At 40.1% G+C, this 26004-nt stretch overlaps 1 protein-coding gene across 4 annotated transcripts in view; it reads right to left on the minus strand.

The window, feature by feature from the left end:
• The window catches only part of DYM (dymeclin), a 350855-nt gene that overhangs the window by 142116 nt on the left and 182735 nt on the right, over positions 1-26004 (minus strand). For 3 of the 4 annotated variants that reach the window (XM_019464089.2, XM_053902680.1, XM_053902681.1), the window contains one exon: positions 3833-3997. The exons of the other annotated variant lie outside the window; for it this stretch is intronic. In XM_019464089.2, the coding sequence (XP_019319634.1) occupies positions 3833-3997 (165 nt within the window). The remainder of the gene's footprint in view (positions 1-3832; positions 3998-26004) is intronic. 4 annotated transcript variants of the gene reach the window in all.

Genomic DNA, 26004 nt, shown 5'->3' on the forward strand with positions numbered 1-26004 from the left:
GACCTGAGCCGAAGTCGGTCCCCCAACAGACAGCCACCCAGGAGCCCCTATTTTTCTTTATGATACTTTTAATGGCTACATGATTTCCCATTGAGTTGACAAAATACGGTTTACTTGACTAATCCCTTATTTTGTTCTTAAATATCATTCTTACCTTGGGTTATTTCCCTAGGATAATAATAAATTCAAGATATTAGCATTTTAATAACTTTCGGTAGATATTTCTTTATAGAAATCCACTATCTTCTACCATTTTTTATGTTACATTTGCAACTTATGGCTGCAAAATAATCCAGGATTACACCACATCTTTAGTATATTAAAACAAATTTTAAAATGGTTGAAAGTTATTGGCAGGTGGACTCAACCTGACCCTCTAACAGTGAAACAGTAAGAACCCCGCTGCCTCCCGACATGGGAAGCACCCAGAAGCACTCTCTCAGGGAGGCTATGGAAATAATTCTTACACCGGGAAGAAGTTTGCCGCACAGTGACTGAGATTTCTACCTAGAGCAGTAGTTCATGTTAGACTGAGGTCAAGTCCTTTAAGGATAAACTAATGTTTCTCTCCAGAGACTGATCGGCGTGAGGATCACACTACGTAACCAAAAGCTACTTGAGACTGTGAAGTGAGTCCGAGATGGCTCCATTCAGGCATTCGGCTTGGTCTGTCCTGCTAAGTAACACAGGTCTCTTGAAAGAAAAACGTGTCAACTGCAGAGACTACATTACACTTGACCACGTGTCACTGTGGATGCAGGATGTTAGTCACTTGCGCATGAACGTGGCACAAAGGTGACCAGGTATCTCCCTTTGTGAAAATCAAGCTCACTCTGAGGTCCGTCCAGAATGCAAGCTTTTCAGGCTCCCTGCCCCAGACAGCAAAGGGGTGGAGCTGGGATGCAAAGCCGGTGGAGGAGGGGGCGTGGCCTTCCCTCCAGTGCCCACGCCCCTAATCGCTGAATTTCCTCTCTGCCATTCAGAGAAGGTGGTCAGGGCCTGGCAGAGTCTGGAGGCCAGGAGACGGTGCACCTGGTTTAACACCTCTGGAATAAGGTGAGAGAAGAGGGCCGGCAGTCGGAGAGAGGCCAGGACTGCAAAGGGACAGCGTTTCAAAAATGCCATAGAGTTCTCCTGGCCTCAGACTATTTCCTCAACCCATCTACCTGGGTCTACCACAGCCTGATTTTCCTTCTAGAGGCAGCCTAAAGGCTTTTCAGTCCCGAGGAGGGCTATGCACTGAACACATGCCCTTCGGAGGGTTACTTACTACCTTCTACCCTAGATGCGAGTACCGAGCAACCTCCTGAGAATGAGGAAGGGCCCCAGGAGGGGTGCTAAAAGAGGAAGCAAAACACATGGAAGAAAATGCTGTTCCAAGAAACAGAGGGTACTTCAGCTCTGCCAGGAATCGGGTGAAGGCACACAGGAATCCCATGCTGCTCTGGCCTTTACGTTTCCCTTCTCGACTTTCTTCACGTCTCCTGACTCTGTCTTCCTGGTCCTTTCCCTTCTGTTCCCTTTTACCTTCCCACTTCCCCTTGTATCCCTCTCTCCCATGTGTCCCCGTGAGGGGAGGGGTGTGACCCAGAGGCAAGCGGATAGCGGCCTCGGGTACAAACAGCAGATGGTGAAACCCTGCAGCAACTAACACAGGTGACCAGCGCGCAGGTGTGAGGTGCTGCCAGGCCCACATCGAGGGGTCAGATGGCACGTCTACTGCACGAGGCTCGGAGTCTGGTCGGATAGACATGTCGTACATGAAGACACACGGAGAAAAAACACAAGTACGGTGTGGTGGTGGCCTTAACGTGCCCACTTAGCTGGGCTACGGGGCCAGTAGAGTGGGCGACCACTCACCTACACGTTGCTGTGAAGGTTAATCAGCTGATTTTAAGGCAAGCAAATTACCAGGGCATCTGGGTGGCTTGGTCGGTTAAGTGTCCGACTTTTGATTTCGGTCCAGGTCATGATCTCACGGTTCGTGGGATAAAGCCCCTTATTGGGCTCTGTGCTGACGGTGTGGAGCCTGCTTGGGATTCTCTCTCTCCCTCTCTCACTCTGCCCCTCCCCTGCTCGCATAGGTGCGCACGCCCTCTCTCTCCCAAAATAAATAAACATTAAAAAAAAAAAAAAAAGAAAATTACTCTAATGAGGGTAGGCCCCATCCAATTAACAAAAGGCCTTAAGAGCAGAGACTGAGGTTTCCTGAGGAAGAAGAATTCTTTTTCACAACTATATCACAAAAACCCTGCCTGAGTTTCCGGCCTCCTGCCCAGCACCTGTGGATTTAAGATTTAAGATTGTAACATTAACACTCACCAAAATTTCCAACCTGCCCCCATAGATTTCCGACTTGCCGGTCCCTACAGTCACAAGAGCCAATTCCCTAAAGTAATTCTCAATCTCTCGTTCTCTCTGCACGTACACACGCACACGTGCACGTGCGTCCTGCTGGTTCTGTTTCTCTGGAGGAACCTTCGGTGGGTCCACTAGGAAATCAGGGCAGGAATAGCTACGCTGCCCACTCAAGAGGCTCAGTGATGAGCAACGGCTCTCTGTTCCCTACAACTGGACACATTCTGTCCCCGATTCCTAACACCATCACTTACCCGATACTCACTCGTTTTCCCGGAGTCAGCGGAAAGTAAATGGCTTTCCTCTGATAAATTCTCCCATATTATATGCACGAGGGCTTATTCCATTATTTTCACTTAACATTTCTGTCTCTGATTTTCTTTATGTCTCAAAATGTCTCTACGGGCTTAATTATGAGTCTGACCGACATCATTATGTGTCTGTAAATATTTCTGCCACCAAAAACAGGCCGGCAGCTTAGATGTCACGCTACCTTCTAGTCTTAATAATCAAAATGTATTCAAAATAATAATCAAATTTCACTTATGCTGTGTAAAGCTTCTGCATGTTTCTTCACCTGAAGAGATCTATTTTAATTCCAAAGCTTGCTCTTTTCTAGAAGGTGGTCACGGAAGTTTTCTTCTTTCTTCCTCGAAGTCATTCTGCACTGAAGACACTGCCTCAAACATCATACCTAGCTAACAGTATAGGGCTGGTGCGCAAGTCATTCCTGACTTACAGAAAATGTGTGTTTAAAATGCCACCTACAAAATACAAAGCAGTCGTGGCAAACTACGTCTCTCCTTTGGCATGTGATATACACTACACAGCAGGTACGGATTTTCTCTGATACTTGACATCGGTGGCTTGTCTCTTTCTTATGACTCCCACCGTTGCTCTGTTTAATCTACATTCACCCATGACACACTGGAACTTACTGATTTTGTAACTATTCTATATACAAATGAGTGAGAAATGCAAAACCCCAGAGGACAATTTCTACCTTCTTATAAAATCAAACCTGCTCAGCTGAATGTGCTTCTATCCAAACATGGGTGAAATGCCACGGTCAGCTCTCGGGGGTGCTTGCAGAGCGAGGAAGAGAACCGAAAATTCATAGGTAATTAACAGTAACGGTAGAGTCTGTTCATACAGAAACCAGACAGAGCACCTCCCAACTATTACACATAAATCAAAAGATTTCCAAATGGAGCAAAGTATAGAAAAGTTCTGTCAGGTTTACGTGCCAACTGTGTGGTTGAAAGCTTCTCTCTCTCCCATGAAACATAAAGTACTTAAGAGGACGTTTGTAAGGCAACAAATCCCAGCCATTATTTTAAGGAATCATTTAGCACCATTTCAAATAGATATCTCCTCGGCAATCATTTCACCGACATGTATCCCGTTCAAACATGCAATTATCAGTCACATACAGCATGCAGCATGCAGTAAACAGACAGCAGAGGTTAATAACCTGGAAGCATAGGATCTGAGAATGTGAGAGCAAGTTAAAGACAAGAGTTCCTCTCCATTGTCACTGAGGGTCGAGAAGCAATGCTGAAGCGTAGAACAGTGATAGTGGGGGAAATACAGTTTGTCCAACACATAAACATATCTCCGCAAGTGGCGGCAGGTATAACTGAAAGACAAAGGTAAAAGGAGAAAAACAGAAAGAGAGGAGTTTTCCTTTGAAAAAATAAACCATTCTCAATGTCCTCAAAGCTTTCTGTGTATTTTCACTAGATGCTGCCCAAGGGACAAAAAAAACACAAAAAACAAAAAACAAGTGTTAAAAGTGAATATTAAAAACATAAAAAAGAAAACAAACAACGTGATTTAAAAAGGGGCAGAAGATCTAAACAGACACCTCACCCAAGAAGCTATACGGACGGCAAATACGCGTATGGAAAGATGCCCCACCTCCTGTGGCATGAAGCAAATGCCACAAGATAGCACTCCAAACCCACGAGAAAGGCCAAAGTCCAGAACGCTGACCACACCAACTGCAGGTGAGGGCACAGAGCAACGAGAACCGCCCTTCACTGCTGGTGAGAAGGCAAAAATCACACAGCCGTGTCAGAAGACAGGTTCTGTTTCCTCACAAAACTAAACATACTCTTACCACACGGTCCATCCAGCAAGCACGTTCCTTGGTATTCGCCCAAATGCGCTGGCGGTTTCTGTCCGCATAAACACCTGCACATGGACGTTTCTATCAGTTTTCGTAACTGCCCAAACTTGGAAGCAATCAAGATGTCATTTGGTAGGTAAACGGACCAACCGGGGTACATCCAGAAAATGAAGTGCTGTCGTCAGTGGTAAAAAGAAAGGAGCAAGCCAGCCACGAAAAGATATGGAGGAGTCTTCAAACGTGTGTCGCTAAGTGAGAGAAGCCTCTCTGAAAAGGCGACCAACTGTAGGATTCCAACTCCATGACATTCCAGAAAAGGCAGCAAAATTCTGCAGACAGTAAGAAGCCCAGTGGCCGCCAGGAGTTAGTGGGGAGAGAGGGATCAACAGGCCAGAGCACAGAGGATTTTTAGGGCAGCGCAACTACTCTTTAGAATTCCTTACCGGTGGATGCACGCCATTGTACATCTGTCAAAACCCACAGGAAGTACACCACCAAGAGTGAGCCTTGACATGAACTATGGTCTCTGGGTGAGAATGATGTCAAGGAAGGTTCATCAACGGTAACACTTCTAGTGCAGAATGATGACAGCAGGGGAGGCTGTGGGTATAGGGAGGCAGGGTGCATACATGGCAATTCTCTGTACTTTCTGCTCATTTTTGCTGTGAATTTAGAGCTGCTCTTAAAGAAAAAGGCTATTTAAAAGTGGGGGGAGATCTACTGACAGGGGGAACATTTTCAAAATATGATGGTGTCATTAGTTAACCATAGGAAAATTGCCTTGATAGAGCAAAGTGGTGTGAGAGACTTTCCTCTCTACAATACTACAAATACATTCCTGGAAGGCAGGCAATTAATAGTACAGCGATACGGAAGATACCATGGTAGAGGGAACACTGAATTAGGAGTCAGAAAACTTCGAAATCTGGACCCGATCCAGCCACTGGAAGCTTTGTAACAGTGGGTATTTGATCTCTCCAAGCCTCAATCCCACAAATTGCAACATAGAAGTATGTTAAATTATTCCAAAATTTTGAAGTGATACTTAAAAAAATAAAAGAATTATTATTGTCAGAGTAATTTCACTTGTGCCACATTTCAGACTGCTCGAAAATAACAAGTTTGAAAGAGGAAAATACCCAATCAATCTGACAAAGTGAATCAGCAAAACCATGAACACATTAACCGATATGCTTAAACCATTCGTCTTTGAGAACCTTTTCTAAAAATCCACATGGGGTGCCTGGGTGGCTGAGTCCGTTAAGCATCTGACTAATTTCGGCTCAGGTCATGATCTCACAGTTGTGAGATCGAGCCCTGCATAGGGCTCTGCACGAAGCTTGGAGCCTGCTTGGGATTCTCTCTCTCCCTTTCCTTCTACCCCTCCCTTTCCCCTGCTCACTTGCATTTGCATGCTCTCTCTCTCTCCAAATAAATACATCAACATTTTTTAAAAATAAAAATTAAAAAAATAAAAAATAAAAATCTACACCCCACGTACATCAAGTTCCCAAGGGGCAATGTGTGACTTTTAAAGTGTGCTGAATTCAAAATAAAGCTAATAGATTGAAAGATTAGAAATAGGCAAATTTCCAAAAATTGGACAATCCAAGCATCCATTCAACCTATTAACCAGCCTATCTACTCATCAGCCAAGCAGTATCTACTATGTAGCACGTGGGAACTATGCACTGAGCTGAGGACAGGGTGAGGAAGAAAACAGACACGATTCTTTCCCGGGCAGCTTGCAAGACAGAAGAAAGACACGTCTGACAATAACAAAATCCCATGTAAACTGTGTAAGTTCTAACTGTGGAAGCCCTTTGAAGGAAATAGTATAGGGTTCCCTAAGCGAAGTAATATGGAGCTCTCTCCCTGAGACATGGAAGTTAGGAAAGGGCTCCTGCAAAGTGAACTTTAAGCTGACATCTTAAGGAAGAATGGAAGTTAGCTAAATAGATTATGGACCGGGGAAGAGGAGCTGTGAATGAGCTAAAAATCGATTACAAACAATACATGAATATTGTAAGGAGAGTGGGTTCAAAATTAACAACCCTTCTCTGTTCAAAAAACAGGTAGGTTTTTTTTTATTTGAAGGACAGTTGAGACACAATGTTACACTAGTTGCAGGTGCACAAGGTAGCGATTCAACAACTCTTGACATTATGCTGTGCTCACAAGTGTAGCTACCATCTGCTACCATACCCAGGCTATTAAAATACCACTGACTATATTCCCTATTCTGTGCCTTTCATCCCGTGACTTACCCATCCACCCTGTAACTGGAAGCCTGTATTTCCACTCGCCTTCACCCATTCTGGTCATTTCCCCACCTCCCTCCCCTCTGGCAACCATTAGTTTTTTCTCTTTTGGGTCAGTTTCTGCTTTTTGTTTGTTTTTAAAAAACAATCACTTTTGAAAAATATAGTGGTTCTATTACACTGACAAGAAGATAAGATGAAATATCCAAGTATGATGTATAAATATCTATGAAGAAATCTTTAAAATGGTGGTAACGAAAGCCCTGAGTCAATGAAATGGAAAAAAAAAAAACATTTTTAGACAGGAAATTGTAGGATTGTAAAGTCATCCAATGTTCAGGTATTAATCTAAAAATTCATATTCTCAAAAAATATCAACAAGATTTAAAAAAAAACTAGCCCTATTAATTCCGAATTCCATTTAGTAAACTAAACATTTAAGAAAAGCCAGAATATTCTGGAAAACTATAGTTGATGGGACTAACTTTAAAAAAAAAAAATACCATAGGGACGCCTGGGTGGCTCAGTTGGTTAAGCATCCGACTTCGGTTCAGGTCATGATCTTGCAGTTTGTGAGTTTAAGCCCCAGGTAAGGCTCTGTGCTGACAGCTCAGAGCCTAGAGCCTGCTACAGAATTTTATGTCTGTCTCTCTCAGCCCCTTTCTCTCTTTCTCTCTCTGTCTCAAAAATAAACATTAAAAAATTTAAAAAAAAGATACCATACAGTGACATTAATAGAAACAGTCTGGCATGGTACATGAGCACACAGGACACTAGAAGAGACTAAAATAAGACGAGAACATAATATAAGGTAAAGGTGGCACTTTAAAACAGAAAATCAGATGAAATATTCAATAAATGGTACTGGGATAACTGAGTAGTTAACTAGGAAAAAAAAAAAAAAACAGAGCTCTTTACCTTACCTCTTAAAATAAATTCCAGGTTGATCAAAGATTGGAAGGTAAAAATAAAACTATAGAAGTTCACAAATAAACCATATACCTGAGAGCCATTAAAAAATATGACTCATAAATCTGATCCCGTAAAAATGGAAAATATAAATAGCCACTTTGCACGATGCATCTTTCGTACTGTGTGCACTTTCTGCCGTTTTCATGTATCAGACATAAATTAATGGCTAAGTAATTTTTAAAAATGGAAAGGGGCACAGGAACAATTATTTCAGAGGGAATATGATGAAGCGGGGAGATCCAGGCAGGTTCAAGGATCCAAAGGAAGTTCAGCATGGTTGGTGTATACCTGAAAATGGTGAAAGGTAAGGTCGGCTCATGTGGTGCCTTGTGAGTTATCGCATCATGAAAAACTAATTAAGGGTCTGAGCAGGGGAGCAGCTAGATAGGACTGACTTTTTTTTTTTTTTTTTTAGTATTCATTTTGAGAGTGTGTGTGTGTGTGTGTGTGTGTGTGTGTGTGTTTGCGTTAGCAGAGGAGAGGCAGAGAGAGAATGAGGGAAAGAATCCCAAGCAGGCTCTGCGTTGCACTGCAGAACTTACAAACCGTGAGAGCATGACCTGAACCGAAATCAAGGGTTGGATGCTTCACTGACTGAGCCACCCAGGCGCCCCAATATGATCGACTGTTTTAAAGGTGCATTTCTGCAATACAATGATAAAACTGGGGAGGAGCAAAAGTTGAAAGATAACACTAGAAGCACCAAGAGTAGAAAAGCAAAGACCAGTAAGCAGTTACTGCAAGAGTTTATGCAAGTACTGCTGATGGCTTAGAGCAGGGGTACAGCAGATTCAAAACTATCCTGGCGCTAAAACCGATGGACTTGCTAATTGATTGGAATGGGGGATGGGACCAGTAGAGGAAGATATCAAGAGTAATTCCCTGATTTCTCATATTAGGAACCGAATGAAAGTACGTTTTCTGAGGAAGGAGAAACCAGAGGAGGGATAGGTTTTATGCAGAAGATCACGAGTTTTGTTTTGGACATGCTCAGTTTCAGATACCGCAGCTGTGAGATGTCAGCAAATGCTGGTATACACGTAAGCTTAAAGCTAAGAGAGGGTGTAGATTAACCCAGAGGTATAGATGGATTATAGACAGACACACAGAAGAAGGTCAAAGCTCGGAGAACATATACAAGGTCAGAGGGAAAAGACAGGACCCGGTCCAAGAAATTCCAGGATTTCCAAGTTAAAGACAGAGAGGTGCGGTAAAGAATACTAAGTGGTAGCTAGAGAAGTAAGAAGAAAATCTACAGATGTTTTCAAGAAGGTGTTTTAAGAAGGTCATGGTAATGATACACCTTGAAGATAATTTCCATATATGCTGCACAAGCCGTATGACTGAAATAGTTAACATTTTCTTATAAAAGGAAAAGGAGCTCCTGTCCAATTTAGAGATGTTCCTTCCTCGTAATTTAATAATCTTGAAATATTCTTTATTATTATTATTTAATAGAGATCGAATGGAAATAGCCCTGCTGATTAGCAGACACATGAGAGATGTATTCTCATTATGAGAAAAATCCTTTGGTCCCATTACTCTCAGCTTTAAAAAAAAAAAAAAAAAACCCACCAAGAAATGAACAAAAAATAATACTAGTTTTTAACAATTATCTTTTAATCACTTACAATTCTATCATGAAGTCTGTCTTAACACTTTCACAGCAACTATAATAATGGTAAAAAGTGAGTTCGAAAACTTAGTCAACTCTACACTTAGACTCTGTTATTTTGAATTCAGCACAATTAATCTGTATTCTTTAAATATAAATCAAGGCACAGGAAATTGGCTTTTAATTATATTAACCTGTCATTATTATCTATGAGCATCCACTGGGTAAATAATTATTGGTTGCTGAACTAGATTTTAATTATGAAATTATTTTAAAAGCCTGTGGTCTACATAAAATGTTTCAAAAGAAAGGCAGAGATGTGAAAATGGATTTAAAAATACAATGTTGCGTTTACATCAGCACTTCACAGCTATGCCCGACAAAGGAATCTCTAAGACTAATCATTCTTTTTTTTTAAATTTTTAAAAAAATGTGTATTTATTTCTGAGATAGAGAGAGACAGAGCATGAGTAGGGGAGGGGGAGAGAGAGAGGGAGACACAGAATCCGAAATAGGCTCCAGGCTCTGAGCTGTCAGCACAGAACCCGACGCAGGGCTCAAACTCACCGACCATGAGATCATGGCCTGAGCGAAGTCGGACGCTCAACCAACTGAGCCACCCAAGAGCCCCTAATCATTCTTAAATAGAGTTAGGAACCTCTGTTTATAACCTCTATAGGACCCACCTAGTCCAGAAGCTGTGCAAGTCCTGGCCTTGCCCACTTCTCTCCAAGTCAAGTCTCAAGAAGCTGGTAATGTCTAAGATAAGACAGAGTGAAAAAGATTTTTTTTTTTTTTAAACAGGCTTATCATTAGACATTTCAGGACTCAATCCACCAAAGGAAAGCAAAACTTGAGAAAACATAGAAACTGTGTTAAGGCAGTGGTGATTCACATTTTTAAGCAAGTGATTGCAATAAATATTATCAACAGTAAAGAGACATCATGTAACTCCTGATACGATCACAGCAGAGTCTAAATCTAATCTTGAGAAATCAAAAGACCAATAGAAATTGAAGAGTATTTTATAAAACCCAAAAACAAAAAAAAGTTCTACAATCTTCAAATTTTGAAATACCAAGAAAGGCAGAGGGACTGTTCCAGATTAAAGGAGGTGAAAGAGAATAAAATGCAACATGATTCTGGGATTGGAGCCCATACTACAGAGGGTTAAAAAGCATTTTTTTCTCTAGAAAGGAAATTAGTGGGGTAAATGACAAAATTTGAGTGTCTGTAGATTTGACAATGTTAATTTCTTGATTAGGATAAATGTTCTTGTTTTTAAGAAATAGCCACTTTAGTTCCTGGTGGTAAAAGGTACACCATGTCTATAAATTCATTCTCAAATGTTAAAAAAAAAAAAAAAAATACAATGATTAAGCAAAGGTTGTAAAATTTTACCATTTCAAGACTCTAGGTGAAAGGTGAATGAAAAATCTTTATGTATTTTTTGCAAATCTGCAATTTCAAGATAAAAGATTTTTAAAAATTGATATTAAAATATAAAAAATTCATTTATTGTTAATATAAGAAAGAAAACAGAACTAGGCTTTTTGATACACTGAATAATACCCATTTTAAGATTATGAGATTCCAATCAAGAGCATGAAAATGTCATTCTGACCTCTATACTTAAAGCTTCGGACATCAGAAAAACTAGAGCGTGGGAAGTAAGCAAATGTGGTCTGGAGTTGGCCCATAAAAAACAGTCACTGTTAAGTAAGAGCTGCATTTTCATAAAAAATAAAATCTCATTAGTGCCTTCTTATATGACAATGTCCAAGATTATGCAATGTATAGTTCTGAAATGTTATTTGATATGGTTATGCTTCACCCGAGTAAAGTATCAAAATGTTCTCTCCTAGAACAACACTTAAATCTGGAAAAGATGCCCAAAACCACAGGCAAAAGAATAATGCTTTGAAAAGACCCCCGAGTCAGGCTTTCTAATAATGTATTTTACAGCACCTTGGCAATAAAAGTACATTTTCATAACAACTCTTTATTAATTTATTTTCTTAATCATTTAACAAGCTTTCAAGAAAAAAATATCGAGCTCACCAGGAGCAGGTTAAACTTTATCAACTCTCTAGACTATGATGTGTATCCCTTTCCAACGTCCATTTAAAAAATTGTTTTAGAAAAAGCTTGTTGATAGATTCACTAGTAGATATGAAATACCAGGAAATCAAATTAATAATAAGTGTTTAGGACCTACATGAAGAATATTACAAAAATTTACCGCTGGGCAGAAAAGAGGCCTTGATTCTCGATGGGAAGATAAAATATACAAAAAAGGATGCCATGATCCTCCACAGACTCAAAATCTCACTAGTAATGTTAAGTTAAATTTCTACCCAGTTATGTCATTTGGAATTAGAAAGAAAAGTGTTAACTTTTTTCCCTACATGATGGCCTTCAAATATATATAGAAACTGTAAACCTTTAAAATTTTTCTGCTCTGATTGATATTAAACATCTGTTCTTTCATTGTTCATGGGCTACAGTTTCTAGATTCATCATCAATTATATTACTCTCCTTTGGATATTCACATTGATTGATTACCTCCTCAGCAACGTAACAAGAGCAGAGAGGAGTATTTTCTCACTGATAGTATTTAGAATTGCTGATACATGGTGATAATAAAAAAGCAGGCCAACTTTTAGTCAGTTTTATCATAGTTTTAAAACGGTTTACAGACCCAAGACAATGCATTGCCAGAACCACTGGTATCATCCCAGCCTTGGTATGCCACTTACCAAATATTTATTCTTAAAATACGGCAGAAGTGAACACATTATTCTAGATGTGTTGTGTTTGGGCAATGATGAGAAAATTATATTCTATTGCTACAGCTTTAAATTATGTATGTTCAAAGACTAAAATCAGGGCATTGGGGTGGCTCAGTCAGTTAAGCATCTAACTCTTGTTTTTGATTCAGGTCATGATCTCATGGTTCATGAGTCTGAGTCCTGCACTGGGCTTTGCACTGACAGTGTGGAGCCTGTTTGGAATTATCTCTCTCTCCCTCTCTCTCTGCCCCTCCCCTCCTCTCTCTTTCTCTCTCTCTCAAAATAAATAAACTTAAAAAAAAAACAAAACTAAACTAAAATCAAGATGAAAAAATTCCCTCAAATTAAAAACTAAAACAAATGAATTTAACTATCAGGAGATGAAGCAACACAAAGAATTATTTTAAACTTATAAAAAATTATTTTAAAATATAGAATTGATCATACATACTCAGTGGGATACCTAAGGTCAGAGACAAAAAAAAAAAATCCTAAACTTTGTTCACTTATAGTAGTAACATTACTATTATTTTAAAACAATTACATGTACATATAAAGACATAGAGAGAGAGAGAGAGAGGAATAAAGAGAATATATTAATGCAGTTCGAAGAATCAAATTAGAATTTATATTAAATAACCTTAAATATGAATCAAAACTAACAGTATGAACTATTTTTTTCCTTTCAAGAATTTATATTTTACTAGTTTTGTCCACCGAAGAGATGTCAAAAAAAAGACACACTCCTTACCAATTAGCACCCCTATCACCCACAACCAGATTGTGGTCTCTAAGTATCACTTCCACTAAAAGAAACCAGAGCTCTGGGAAAGAATGGTGTTTGCTAGGTCTGAGACAGGAAATGTGCAAGATGAGCCTGAGACATTCTACTAGTGGCCTCAGAGTGGGGAAGCAGGGAAACTATCAATGACAAAGAAGGTTCCATCAAAAGGCAACATTAGAGTCTCCCACTGGCCGAAGATGGCACAGTTAGAAACCAGAAAAGATAATTTCTGCAAGTGACTGAAACACATGGTATATATATAAAAATCAAAGAGTTCATAATAACACACGTGAAAAACCAAAAAGCAAAATGCTTTGTTTACTACTGAAGGTAACAAGGACATCAATCTCTCTTTCTGAAAATTAAATATTAAAGGAAAAGAATAAGCATTAAATCCTGTCTTTCCAGGGTGCCTGGGTGGCTCAGTCAGTTAAGCGTCCAACTCTTGTTTTCGGCTCGGGTCATGATCTCACGGTTTGTGTGTTCAAGCCCCACATCAGACTCCGTGCTGACAGTGCAAAGCCTACTTGGGATTCTCTCTCTCCCTCTCTCTCTTCCCCTCCCCCACTCGATCTCTCTGTCTCTCTCTCTCAAAATAAATATATAAACTTAAAAAACATTTTTTAATAAAAAAAATAAGAGTTAAAAAAAACCCTGTTTTTCCAGGCAAACTTACTTGGGAAGAAAGAATTGTATCTAAAAAAATAGGCATGTGATGTTATAATTTTACAATTTCATTTTGGGGTGCCTGGCTGGTTCAGTCAGTAGAGCATGAGACTCTTGATCTCAGGGTTTTGAGTTTGAGCCCCATGTTAGGTGTAGAGATTACTTAAAAATAAAATCTTAACAAAAAAAATTCCTTTTGGCAGCCTGTGGTAAGACAACTAATCCAGTAAAAGATCATCAATGAATGAAACCATCATGTGAAAGAACAATAGTGTAATTCAGAAGGAAGGGATTAGGCTATCACCAACTGAACCCACTGAACAATTTTAGTATCTCTGGGATAGATATCATGTATCTCCTTATACTACGCAATATGAAATATACAGGAACGCTTAATGAAGAACTTTTGCCAAAAAGGTTGAATCTCAACGATCTATACCCCAGTTTACAGAAGAAATCGATGACAGGAAGAACAAATTAAAGGACACAGAAAAAAGCAAACAGATAAACCAAGAATGTGGGATATTCTGTAAAACAACTAACCTGTTGATCAACTAATCAAAGTTGTGAGTTAAAAAACAAAAATAAAAACAAAACAAACAAATCAGAAAGAAAACAAAAAGAAAAGCAAAGGAGGGGGTACTGCTCTAGGTCAGGGATCAGCAACCTTTTTCTAAAGAGCCAGGTAATAAATGTTTTAGACCTGTGAGTCATTACTGTCTCTCTTACAACTAACTGAACTCTGTAATTAGTATGATGAAGCAGCTATAGACAAGACATAAATAAATGATCACTGTCGTGTTCTAATAAAACTTTATTTTGAAAATCCTGATCCTACTCTAGATTGAAATAATCCTAAGAGACACGACTGTTTAATGGGTGTGAAGACCTCATTTGGACTCTGATTTGAACTAAGCAAAATAAACGTATTTTTCAATCAGGCACAACAGGAGTATTGCTTTGCTATGAGATTAAGGAACTGTTAGTTTTCTTGTGTGGAAAAACTAATCAAACTGATGCAAACAGGTAATAGGTGCTACAAATGAAAACTAAAAATAAGGAGACTTCACCTGATCAGATAGGTAAGGAAAGTTTTCCCTATAAAAGTAATAATTCAGCCAAGATTTAAAGGATGAATAAAGATGAGCAGGAAAAGAATACAAGCAGAAGGAACAACAAAGACTAAGGATCTGCGCTGACCTGGAGGGAGGGAGGGAGCGGTGAAAGAGGCCAGTTACAGAGGAGTTTGGTCTTCACCCTAAGAACAATGAGAAATACAGAAAGACTACATGAGCAGTTTCAGGACAAGATCTGCGTTTTGAAAGGATCAGTCTAGCTTCAGACTGATGAGCCGAGAGTTGATAACAAACCTAAGGGAAGTTACTGCAGTAGAGCAGGGAACTAAGGTAATGGGTCGAAGGAAAGAAGCAGCAGATATGACAAAGTTATTCACAAGACTCGGTGATGAATTGGATATGGTAGATGAGAGGAAAAGGGCATCAAAAATACTCCCAGGCTTCTGGCTTGCATAAAAGGTGATGTCATTCATTGAGGCAGGGGACAGGAAAGAGGATCGGGAAGGGCAGGAAAAAGGGAAGATTTCCAGTTTGAAAACACTGAGGTTTGCAGTAACCCTGAAAAACCAGGAAGATGACTTCAGGTATCTGAAAGGACAAAAAAGGTTTCAAAGGCCAAGAATAGGTCTACTCTGGAGATGTATTTCGGGAGTCATCAGTATATAGGTGGGAGTGGCCAAGACCTAGGTAAGGAGAGAACAGAAAGGGGTCTAGGCGTGACCTTGAGAAGTGCCAAATTTAACAGCGTCATAAGATCACAATCTAGACAGAGGAAGATAAATCTTCACAGAATTTTGAGGAGTGGCCAAAAAAAAAAAAAAAAAAAAAAGACACCACAAAAACTTTACAAAGGAAAGAAAAAGAAGAAAGAACCAAGAGGAGACTATCCTAGGAAGGAGTGGTTAACAGTGTCAAACCCAACTGAGAGGGCAAATAAAACAGATGATGCCCGCTGGATTTAGCAATATAAAGTCACTGACGACAACCGACAGGGCTGATGCTGGAAATGTCAAAAAATACCATTCATTAAAACCCAACCCTGAGTATAAGACCTCTTATCTTTAATCCCATTGATTAGCTCATTCACATGCATTAAGTATCATTAAGTTTCCAGGGGAGATTTTTGCAAACCAAAACATTTGTAAAATAACACACACACAATTTTACACAGCATAAAACTTCCAATACAATGTGGATATCTAAGGACATCCAAGAAAATAAGCAAAGGAAAATCTGGGACGAATGTCAGGAAAGTACACAACAGTGGTGGGAGCACAGCCCTTGAATCATTTAACTCCTTGGCAGCAGAAGCCATTTTTCCTGGAGCTAATCTACTGCCAGCAATGAAGATCCTGGGAATCTCTAGTATGAAGGATTAACATACTGGCCCAACCACTGGAAAATACATTGAAAGGAACAATCTAGTGCTAGCTCAGAAGGGATGAAATGACCTAATATCTCGCTGCCAGATCTAGAAAGTAATAAAGATCGTAATAACAATAAAAAAGGGCCTCTTTAACAATATAACATTATAATATAAACTTCTTCCTATGATTTATTATTTCAGTTGCTAAAGAAATCGAAATAAGAAAATTCCCTAGATTTGTCTAACAAAACATTTTAATCAATTAGAATGCACACTATCATTGATACTTGCAGTCTAATCAATCTAATCAAACTCTCTGCTGATTTGAAAATCTTCCAATAAGATCTTTCATCCTCAACTAGCTACTTATTTTGGGATATACACCCATCGATAAAGACCTAAAATGTAAACATGTATAGGAGCTTAAAAGACAGCCAAATATTTGAGACAGCAATTTCACAATGTTTTTGTCAAATTACTTGTTTCCTGTAACTAAAATAATATTTGTTATAATCAAATATAAATTTGGCAGTATCGATAGAATTAATCATACTTTCCTTTCGGGACAAACTGCATATCCAAGAATGTTTCTGAAAACTTCAACTTGTCTTTGAAGACTTGATCACAGTTCATTTAATAGAATCTCCCTCTCCTCTTTATAGAAAACGAAGTAAAAGCATTGATCTTCATACTACTGAAGTAAAGGAGACAAGGCACTTGAAAAAAATTTTAAGCTTTGTAAACAGTAAAAGGCCCTACATACCAGATATTTACATATTTGTTAGACTAAGTAGATGGAAACTTACATGGTACTGACTCGTTAAATATACCACTGTCCCTTGTTTTAAAGATGGTGTGACCATCTATATTTACAGGTGTCGATAAACACATCGGCTTATTACCGGCATTCCTTTCTACATGGCATATGTATATGAAAAATGTCTTTTGACTTTGGACAAAGCAACTATTTAAAAAGAATGTTGTTGTGGTTCTCCACTACAGACATTTGCTCTGCAAATGCCCAATAAGGCCATGCAGCAATGTACAGCTGGCTGGGTTCCCAGCAATGCACAGTTATGCTATATGGCTTGAAGTTGTATTTCAATGTGTTAATAGCATATTGCTGTCTGCTCTGCTTAGGGTCTAATAAGCAGGTCTAAAAAATCTACAAACACATTCATTCATCCCAAGCTCCCTGCTAACATTTTCTTTTCATGACCTTAGAGTTAGCAGGAGGGGAACACTGATGGACATTTCATAAGGAAGGGAAATTCACTTGAAAAGAATTTCTTGATTGGATTTGTTTACGATTTGTATTTTAACAGAAGCATCTCAATAAGTTACTATTTTCCTGCTTGTGCCAAGGGAAGTGGTGGACTGACAGAGCACCCATTACAATGATGACTCCCACAGAAGCCAAGTTGGTTCCAGTGGGGGTGGAGCTGATTGAAGGAAGAAAAGGAAAAAGCATGTGCTCATTACAGAATTGGCTATCAAAGACCCAGAACTCAGCCTGAAAGCTAAAAATTATCTTTACACATATCTGGCAAAATTAAGAGATGTGTTTTTAAAGAAATCTGGACCTTAGGGGACATTAATGATGACTATATACTAGATTCAAAAGTCTTCCTCAGTCCACACACATCTGTCTACACTGAGTAATTTGAGGTATAAACACTACGAATGTAATGGAAAGACTGGGTTCACAAACAAATAGCTAAAAAACAGCATATTTATCACATTTTATGACCATCAGGCTCACTTCTAAAGTCACTATATTTTACAAACTCCCTCTTGACAAAAAGGCACGGAAGGATTTGTAATCATTGTAAAATCCTCCTGAACGATCTGAGTTCTGAGTCTTGATTCTTCAAGATACATGCCACAAGTATTAGATCAGCGAAGTTAGATAATCTGGAGCCATGAAAAAAGGCCAATTCTTCTGAGACTGATTAAATATTTATGTCACATCCTTTCTATAGCAGAGCAGGAAAAAAATACACACAAGATAAAGTGCTCTATAATCAGAAGAGTTGGAAATCTATTAAGGTCATTAAAAATCAGGACAAGTCTTCATATATAGAAGTTATGCTAATAACTCATCATCGGGAGACCATCTCGGAGTCATTCTTTGGCTGTGGTCATGGATGTACGCTGAAACACCCACACTCCCCCACCCTTTCACCCACATGGGTGTGGTGACACACCCTAAACCCACGTCTGTGAGCTGGCAGCAAGGATTATGGGTGCCGTCTGTTACAGGAATGTGGTAATCATGAGAGTGAAGCTCCCTGGCGTAGGTGGGCGGAGATGAAAAGTTTGGTGTCGGGCTCACTAGCTCGACGCTCTCGTCAGCCTAACTGCAGTACTAGCCTGAGCGCCACAGTAACTCACGGACACACCACACCAGGACACCTTCTCCTGGGGGAAAGGACAGGCCACGCCTTCTCTTGCCCCTAGGTCTTTGCGCCTGCCGCCAACTATGTGGAGATGCTCCGTCCATCTCCTTGTCCTTCTGGCAACCCCCGCCTCCTCCATTCTTCACGTGCGACTCTTCTGACGCTCTCCCTGATTGTTGCAGGCACATCTAGTCCACCCCCTCTAGGTTCTGATCGTGCCTTGTGCTTCCTGCCAATGTACGACAAAAATGCATTTATAACTGTCTTTATATCTCTCTCCCCTCTCAACCATAACCTCTCTGAGGGAAGATTCTGAATTGTTAGCTTTCTTTCCCTAGCACCCAGCACATGCCTGGTATTAAGAAAGCACCATATTTTTTAAGTCACTAGAGAAAAACTGACGAAAATTAATGTCCCATATCGAATGATCCACAAGTTACCTTGTTTGGGGAAGTTTTTATGCATTTATGCTACACTGACAATCACACTTCAGGCTGGGCTGGGAGAGTCATAACCATAAATGTAAAATTACATCCTTCCTTAAGAGTGAGCAAAGGCCTATAAATCATCGGGAATAGGAACTTACACAGTAATTTTTCTCTAAGGCCTTAATTGCTAACTTTTTAAATTCCTAAACGAAATCCATGATTTGTCCACTTTTTCAGAAGTGCAAAAGAGTCAATCGTCGTAATCACCTCTACCCTCCGACCAAACAAAAACTTACTTTCTTTCCATGGAATAGAGAAAACAGAGAGCATGATTAACCTCAGAGCTGGCCGTCGGGCAATAGCTGGAAGACCTTATTAGCTACCACTTTATTCATTATAAAATTACACTTTTTTGGAGCAAAATGAGCAACGATCTGTCAACCTTGAGAACCAGATGCCTTAGAAAGGCTTCATATCTTTTTGAAGACAAAAGGTGTAACTGTTGGATACAGGAAATGGGCAAGATGGGATAAAAGAAATCAAGAAAGAAAAGGGGGAAAACGTTTACTGTAAAAAAAAAACAACCCACAAAACCCCAAAACAACAGACCAAAGTGTGTTTTTGGTGACCATTCAGAGAAGGAGAGAACAGGGTACAAATACAAAGAAGACTTATTTCATGTGGAAGGGACACCAGGGCTTATTATTTATCTAGCATCTGAATCAACAATTCACTCTCTCTTCTCATCTCTATTTGATACCTGATCTATAAGAAAATTAATCAATGTCATCCAACAAGCAGTTTATAATCTAGCTGAAGATTCAAGATATGAGCATACTAAAAATTAAAGGACAAAAAACCACCTGAGACACATCACAATTCCATGTATTTCCTAAGTGGCAACACGATAAATCTAGGGCAATGAGAGGTGTAAGAAGAGGAACAGAAAAGAGTACTATGAACTATAAAGGATTAAGTATGAGGAGACAAATATTAGTAGGTATTACGCGTTGAATTGTATCATACCAAAAGACGTGGAAGCCTGACCCCCAGTACTTTTTTTTTTTTTTCTACAGAAAGACACATGAAAAGCAAGATAAACATAAGAACTTCCCCAGGTAAGATAACCACAAACACCCCCCAACATCCCCAGTTCATACAAACCAGAGCAGAATAGACATTTACACAATATCACAGTCTGAAGGGCATGGAGAGTTAACTAAATTTAAACAATCCTGTCTATGACATCACTTAAAATACATTTTATCAGACATGAGGGGAATGTAGATGTTAGGAGCAAGGGGAAAAGGAGCAACTCAGAAATGGGGTTGTCAGACATGCTTAGCTAAGCGGAGGTTATTCTGGAGCAGGGTGGGCGCCTGGCCCAATATGGCTGGTGTCCTTTTAAGAAGAAACAGAAACACACGGGGAGAAGATGGCCACGTGACAAAGGAGGCAGACACTGGAGCATCTACGAGCCAGGGAGGGCCCGGGACTGCCAGCAGACGCCAGAAGCCAGGCGAGGCAAGGAAGGATCCTTCCCTACACGTTGCAGGGGAAGCACGGCCCTCCTGCCATCCTGATCTCGGACGTCTACCTTCCACAACTGTGAGACAAGCAATCTGTGTTGTTTTAAGCTCCCAGTTTGTGGTAATTTGCTACGGCAGCCGCAGGAAACGAACACAGTGGGAAAGATGGTCACCACAACCCCTTCCCTGCAGGCTGAGGGGAGTGGAGCAGGTGACAAGGAGACACTGGGTTAACAGCTGAGGTGAGGACGGCAGCGGCGGGCGGGCCCCTTCGGCCCGCTTCAATGTCGTCATCACTTAAAATGGAGGACTCAAAACAGGAAGAAAACTGAAAGCTCGTCGAGCTGCCCTCAGGCATTTCCTGCTACCAGAACACTGACCGAGGCGTTGCTCTCTCGACACACTCCTGTGTTCAGCTTCCGAAGATTGGGCTTCACCTGCTCTCTTTTTCTCCCCCTTCTGGAAAGCAACACAGGCAAGCGGGACCATTAAAAGGATGTTTCAGGGTTAACTGTGAATCCACTCTGAATTACAGTACAAAAGACACAATTACCTCACCATCAGAAACAAACTACCTGAAGGAGGGCTTCTCCTGACCCACCAGCCGATTAAAGAAGTTCTGCGGTCACTTCACCTCACCCAGCCTTCACTTGCACTCATCTCAAATCCCCCAGTACATGTGTTTACTTGCCTAGCACCTGCGTCCCTACTCAGCAGCCCCCCAAAGGTCTAGCCTACAGGGAAGAGGAGGAGAAGGAGAGTCAATTAATTACAGCACAGCGTAATATGAAAAGTGCCATGAATGGGAGGCGGTGGGTGGGGTGAATGGCAGTGGGGAGGGGGAGACCCAAACCCCAGTGGGGAGACAGGAAAAATGGATCTCAGAGGACGTGACACCTACACCAAGACCTGAAAGACGAACAGGAGGAATAAACAGATGGCCTCTGACCTGGTGGTAGAGAACATGAAGAGCAGGATTAGAACCGAGCAGAAGCAGAAGCAGGCTTTTCGGAAAGGTTCCTCCAAACTCCTGCCTTCAAATTCAAGCCACAGATTGCAGGTCTTCTTCATGTCTCCTTAAAATACTTCAGTATTTTCCAAGAACATGTAGTGTAACTTAGAACAATATAAACAAAGGAACAAAGGGCCCTAATCTTTTCTAAAATGGCCGGAATTACACTTGAGGTATGCCAAAATCTGCTGCACAAATTCTATCCTCCAGAAAAGAGAGCAATTTTTCCTTCACACTTCAATTGTGTATAGGTGCTGACTTATTCTAAATCCGAGGGATGCTGGCTGCTTTCGGGGTAATTCTTCACTTCAAAAATGCTTTGATGCTTCTAATCTATCACTTCAACATTAAATTGATTTATAAAGGTAAAAATGTGGCTTTAATAATTTGCAGTTGCAGCTTCTGTGTTTCAGATGGTAATCATCTCAAGACAGACCACCACCAGAGCAGAAATCTGGAGGAGAATGGGAGGGGGAAGGGACAGGATGCTCGCGTCTCCTTCAACTTAGGAGGCTGAAGCTCAGAGGTTACAAGCGAAGACGGGAATGTTCCACAATGCCCCCGTACACGTGGTGATTAGGTCAACTTCTCAAAAAAGGGGGCATGGGGTGCAAATGTTTGATAATTTTGTTTTTTTAATTAAATTTCTCTTTACCAATTATTAATTCTTACAGGTTGGAAGTAAGAATGACATGGTTGGTGAGAGATGTATCTCCCTAAATTCCTTTAAAAAAAAAAAATCAACTGCTGGGGACAGGGAGAAAAAAAAAATCAACTGTTAGCATGATGCCAAATACAAAGGAGAAAGGATAATCTTTTTGACACATTTTGCTGGAATAATTCTATATCTGAGTTCAAAAAAAATGAACATTAATTCATACTTTGTGCCATATACAAAAATTAACTCAAAATGAATTACAGACTTAATGGTAACATCCGAAACCATAACACTTCTAGAAGAAAACACAGGAGAAAATTTTTGTAGCCCTGGGTTAGACAGAAGAGACCTTACTTAAGTGGATACCAGAAGCGTAATCTGTAAAAGAAAAAACTGATGAACTGAACTTCATCAACAACAATAAATAAAATCCCTAGCCTTTAAAGATGTCGTTAAGAGAACAGACAAGTTGCTAACTGGTAAATATGTCTTTATAAAATACACACCTGTAAAAGGACTTGCATTCAAAATAGATAAAAGAATTCTCACGTAGGGGGATGGGTGGACTGGGTGATGGGGATTAAAGAGTACACTTGTCCTGGGGCGCCTGGTTAAGTGTCCGACTCTTAGTTTCAGCTCAGGTCATGATCTCACAGCTTCGTGTGTTCGAGCCCCTTAGCAGACTGCGCAGGCAGCGTGAAGCCTGCTTGGGATTCTCTCTCTCCAGCTCTCACTGCCCCTCCCCCACTCATGCTGTCTCTGTCTCTCTCAAAATAAATAAATAAACTTAAAAAAAAAGGGTACACTTGTCTTGATGAGCACTGAGCTATCTGTGGAATTGTTGAATCCCTATCCTGTACACCTGAAATTAATATAACATGTTAACTATACTGGAATTAAAATTACAAACTTAATTTAAATAAATAAATAAAACACCCCCCCCCCAAAAAAAAGAAAAAGAAACAAAAAAGAACTCTCAAAAGCGTCAACAGAAGAAACCCAAACAACCCGATATAAAAAGGACAAAAAGTGTGAAGAGGTATTTCATGGATGGCAAAAAGAGCACAGGAAAATATGCTCAACATGATTAGTCACTAGGGAAATGCAAATTAAAAGTTTAAGGAGCTACAATTACATATCTGTTAGGATGACTTTTACAAAAGGACAATACTAATTGTTGATGAGGCCATGGAGTAACTGGAACTTTCATACCTTGCCAGTAGGAATGCAAAATGGTACAGTCACTTTGGAAAAGAGTTTGGCAGTTTCTTATAAACTTAACCACGCACATACCATGAAGCCCAAAACACCATTCCTAGGCATTTATCCAGCAGAAATGAAAACTTACATTGACACAAAATTCTCTATACAAATACTTACAGCAGCTTCATCATAACTGCCTCAAAAGGAAAACAGCCCAAATGTCCTTCAATTGATAATGGATAGACTGTGGTATCCTTACAGTGGCATACTACTCAGTAATAAAACAGAACCAGGGGCCCCTGGGTGGCTCAGTCGGTGAAGCGTCCAACTTCGGCTCAGGTCATGATCTCCCCGTTCACGAGTTGGAGCCCTGTGTCAGGCTCTGTGCTGACAGCTCAGAGCCTGGAGCCTGCCTCAGAGTCTGTGTTTCCCTCTCTCTCTGACTCTCCCCTGCTCATACTCTGTCTCTCTCAAAAATAAAAATCATTAAAAAAATCAATAAAACAGGAACCATACAACAACACGTGTAAGTCTCCAGATTCAAAAGACTGCATACCGTACGATTTCATATCTATGACAATCTGGAAGAGAAAGAACTACAGGAACAGAACGGGGCTCAGGTGGCTGGAAGGGTGTGACTACAGAGCTACATAGGGAATCTTCAGGGAGAGGAACCTTTTCCTTATCATGATCGTGGGGGCAGATACACGACCCTATGTGTCTGTCAATTCAAAGAACTGTACGCTAAAAAGGGGAGATTTTCTGTGTATAATAGAACGTATTATTTAACTGTCTTAAAGAAATAATAACAACAATCACCTATGATGAAACATTAGCCTGTGCTAGTCAAATATACCAACTGCATTCAAGGAAAGAAGAAAATTAGGTTCTAGATTCCAAGCTCAGCTCTATAATACCCTGATCAAACAGACCATGCATTTTAGTAAAAATGTTTAATACTAAGCCCTTTATTATCTCTGTACACTTTTAAAGTTTCTTATTCCATGCCATCATCAAAAGTTTCTTTCTATTCTCAAAACAGTACCACTATAAGACATCTGGGAACACAACCAAGTGTTTCCTGCTATGACAGAAACTTAACATCTCACCAAAAATGAACTCTACTGAAGTTAGACAGGTGACAGAGAAAAGCTTAACCACACCCTACGTACTACAACAATGGCTCTTTCCACATCAATCTGCGTATTGGCCCAAAACAAACAAAAGGCTTATGAGAGAAGAATTATTTCTAGAGGTCTTAATGGAAGTCAGAGGAAACAGTCAATGAAACACTAAATATTTAATTCAAAACACTCAGTATACTTGGTTGGTAGCCTAAGACATATGCCTTATAATTAATAAAACAGACTTTCTCCATAAGAATCTACATTCTATCTGTTCATAGATAAAAATCTACAGAAGGCAGAGACCAAGAGAGAATAAATAATAGAACCAAGTAGAAAAACTCAATCTATATGTAGAAATAAATAAAAGAAGACAGAAAGTGTTTCTACATTACAAATATGTAAGAAAATGCACAGCATTTAGATAATCAAATGGACCCATTATTTATTGTTTTTTAAAAACGACTTCACTAATGTTTATTCTACTGTACAATGTCCATCTTTCAGATGGATATAATACCTTAGAATAATGCACCACCTTTTGAGAAGTCTGAAACACCTTAAGATCAACCTCATTATTCCATCACTTAAAGAAGTGTCTTCTAATTTTCCCAAGCTATTTACACATGTTGGTAAAGACGTACACACGTATTTCAAGTAATGGTGCCCTTTCTTCACATGCATCTGATGTGGAAGTGTAGCATGTAAAACAGATAACTAGCAGAGGAAAGCTACTCTGGGAGGAGTAGGGGCCCTGGGAGCCCTGGCTGCTCATGGTGCCATCACCAAGGATGACAAGAGGCCTACAGGAGAACCACACACAAAGCACAAAGCCAGAATCCCACCATCTTGGATGCTGAGAGGGACCTTACTTAATTTTTCATCAGCCTCTTCTGTGGCGCCTTCAAAACTGTGCAGCCTGTGTTAAATGGCCTCAGTCATGTGAGTCCTTTCCCTGGTGAGAGCTACACTGTCCCATGTTCACATTTCCATACTGAAACGTATGAATCACCTGTGCTCCCCTCCTGGTTATTAGCATTCACACGCCCTCCGTGGTACAACAGAGCAGGGCGTGGCGGACCTCTTTGTGTCTGGTTCCTCTAAACCAAGTGGCCTCTCTGATGACACACGCAGCCCCTCAACTGCCTCACGCTGTATTAGCACACCTAGAGCTGAAAGATTACTACAAAAACCTTACTCAGAGTCTACAGACTGCAGCACTAACCGGTCTGCCTTGAAGAGAGCCACCTTCACCAAAAATTGATAGTGCCTGTATCTGATCTTAGTTCCGCTGACTCGAAAAGTAAGGAAGGCTGCAGACCAGAAAACTTCAGAAGCAAACATTCACTGATATGAAAACTTCTTCTATAGTAACAGGCAGTTCTATATGCTTTCCAAAATTCTGCCTCCTTGCCGGCCCATTGATGTATTTTAGTCACACGTGTGATTTTGCTTTCCCCTGTACCTTTACCTGTTGAAATGTTATTCACCCTTCTGAGGTCTCAGTTAAATGCTGTGTACTTCATGAAGTATTCCATTTTATGCTAGGTTAGAATTACTCCCCCCTTTCTTCTATGTACCTAACAGCATTTTATAAAACTTCTCACTTGCTGTCTTATGTTATAGTCG

Source organism: Panthera pardus, unplaced genomic scaffold, assembly GCF_024362965.1.
Source record: "Panthera pardus isolate Hobbes unplaced genomic scaffold, ASM2436296v1 HiC_scaffold_15, whole genome shotgun sequence".
Taxonomy (NCBI): Eukaryota; Metazoa; Chordata; class Mammalia; order Carnivora; family Felidae; genus Panthera; species Panthera pardus.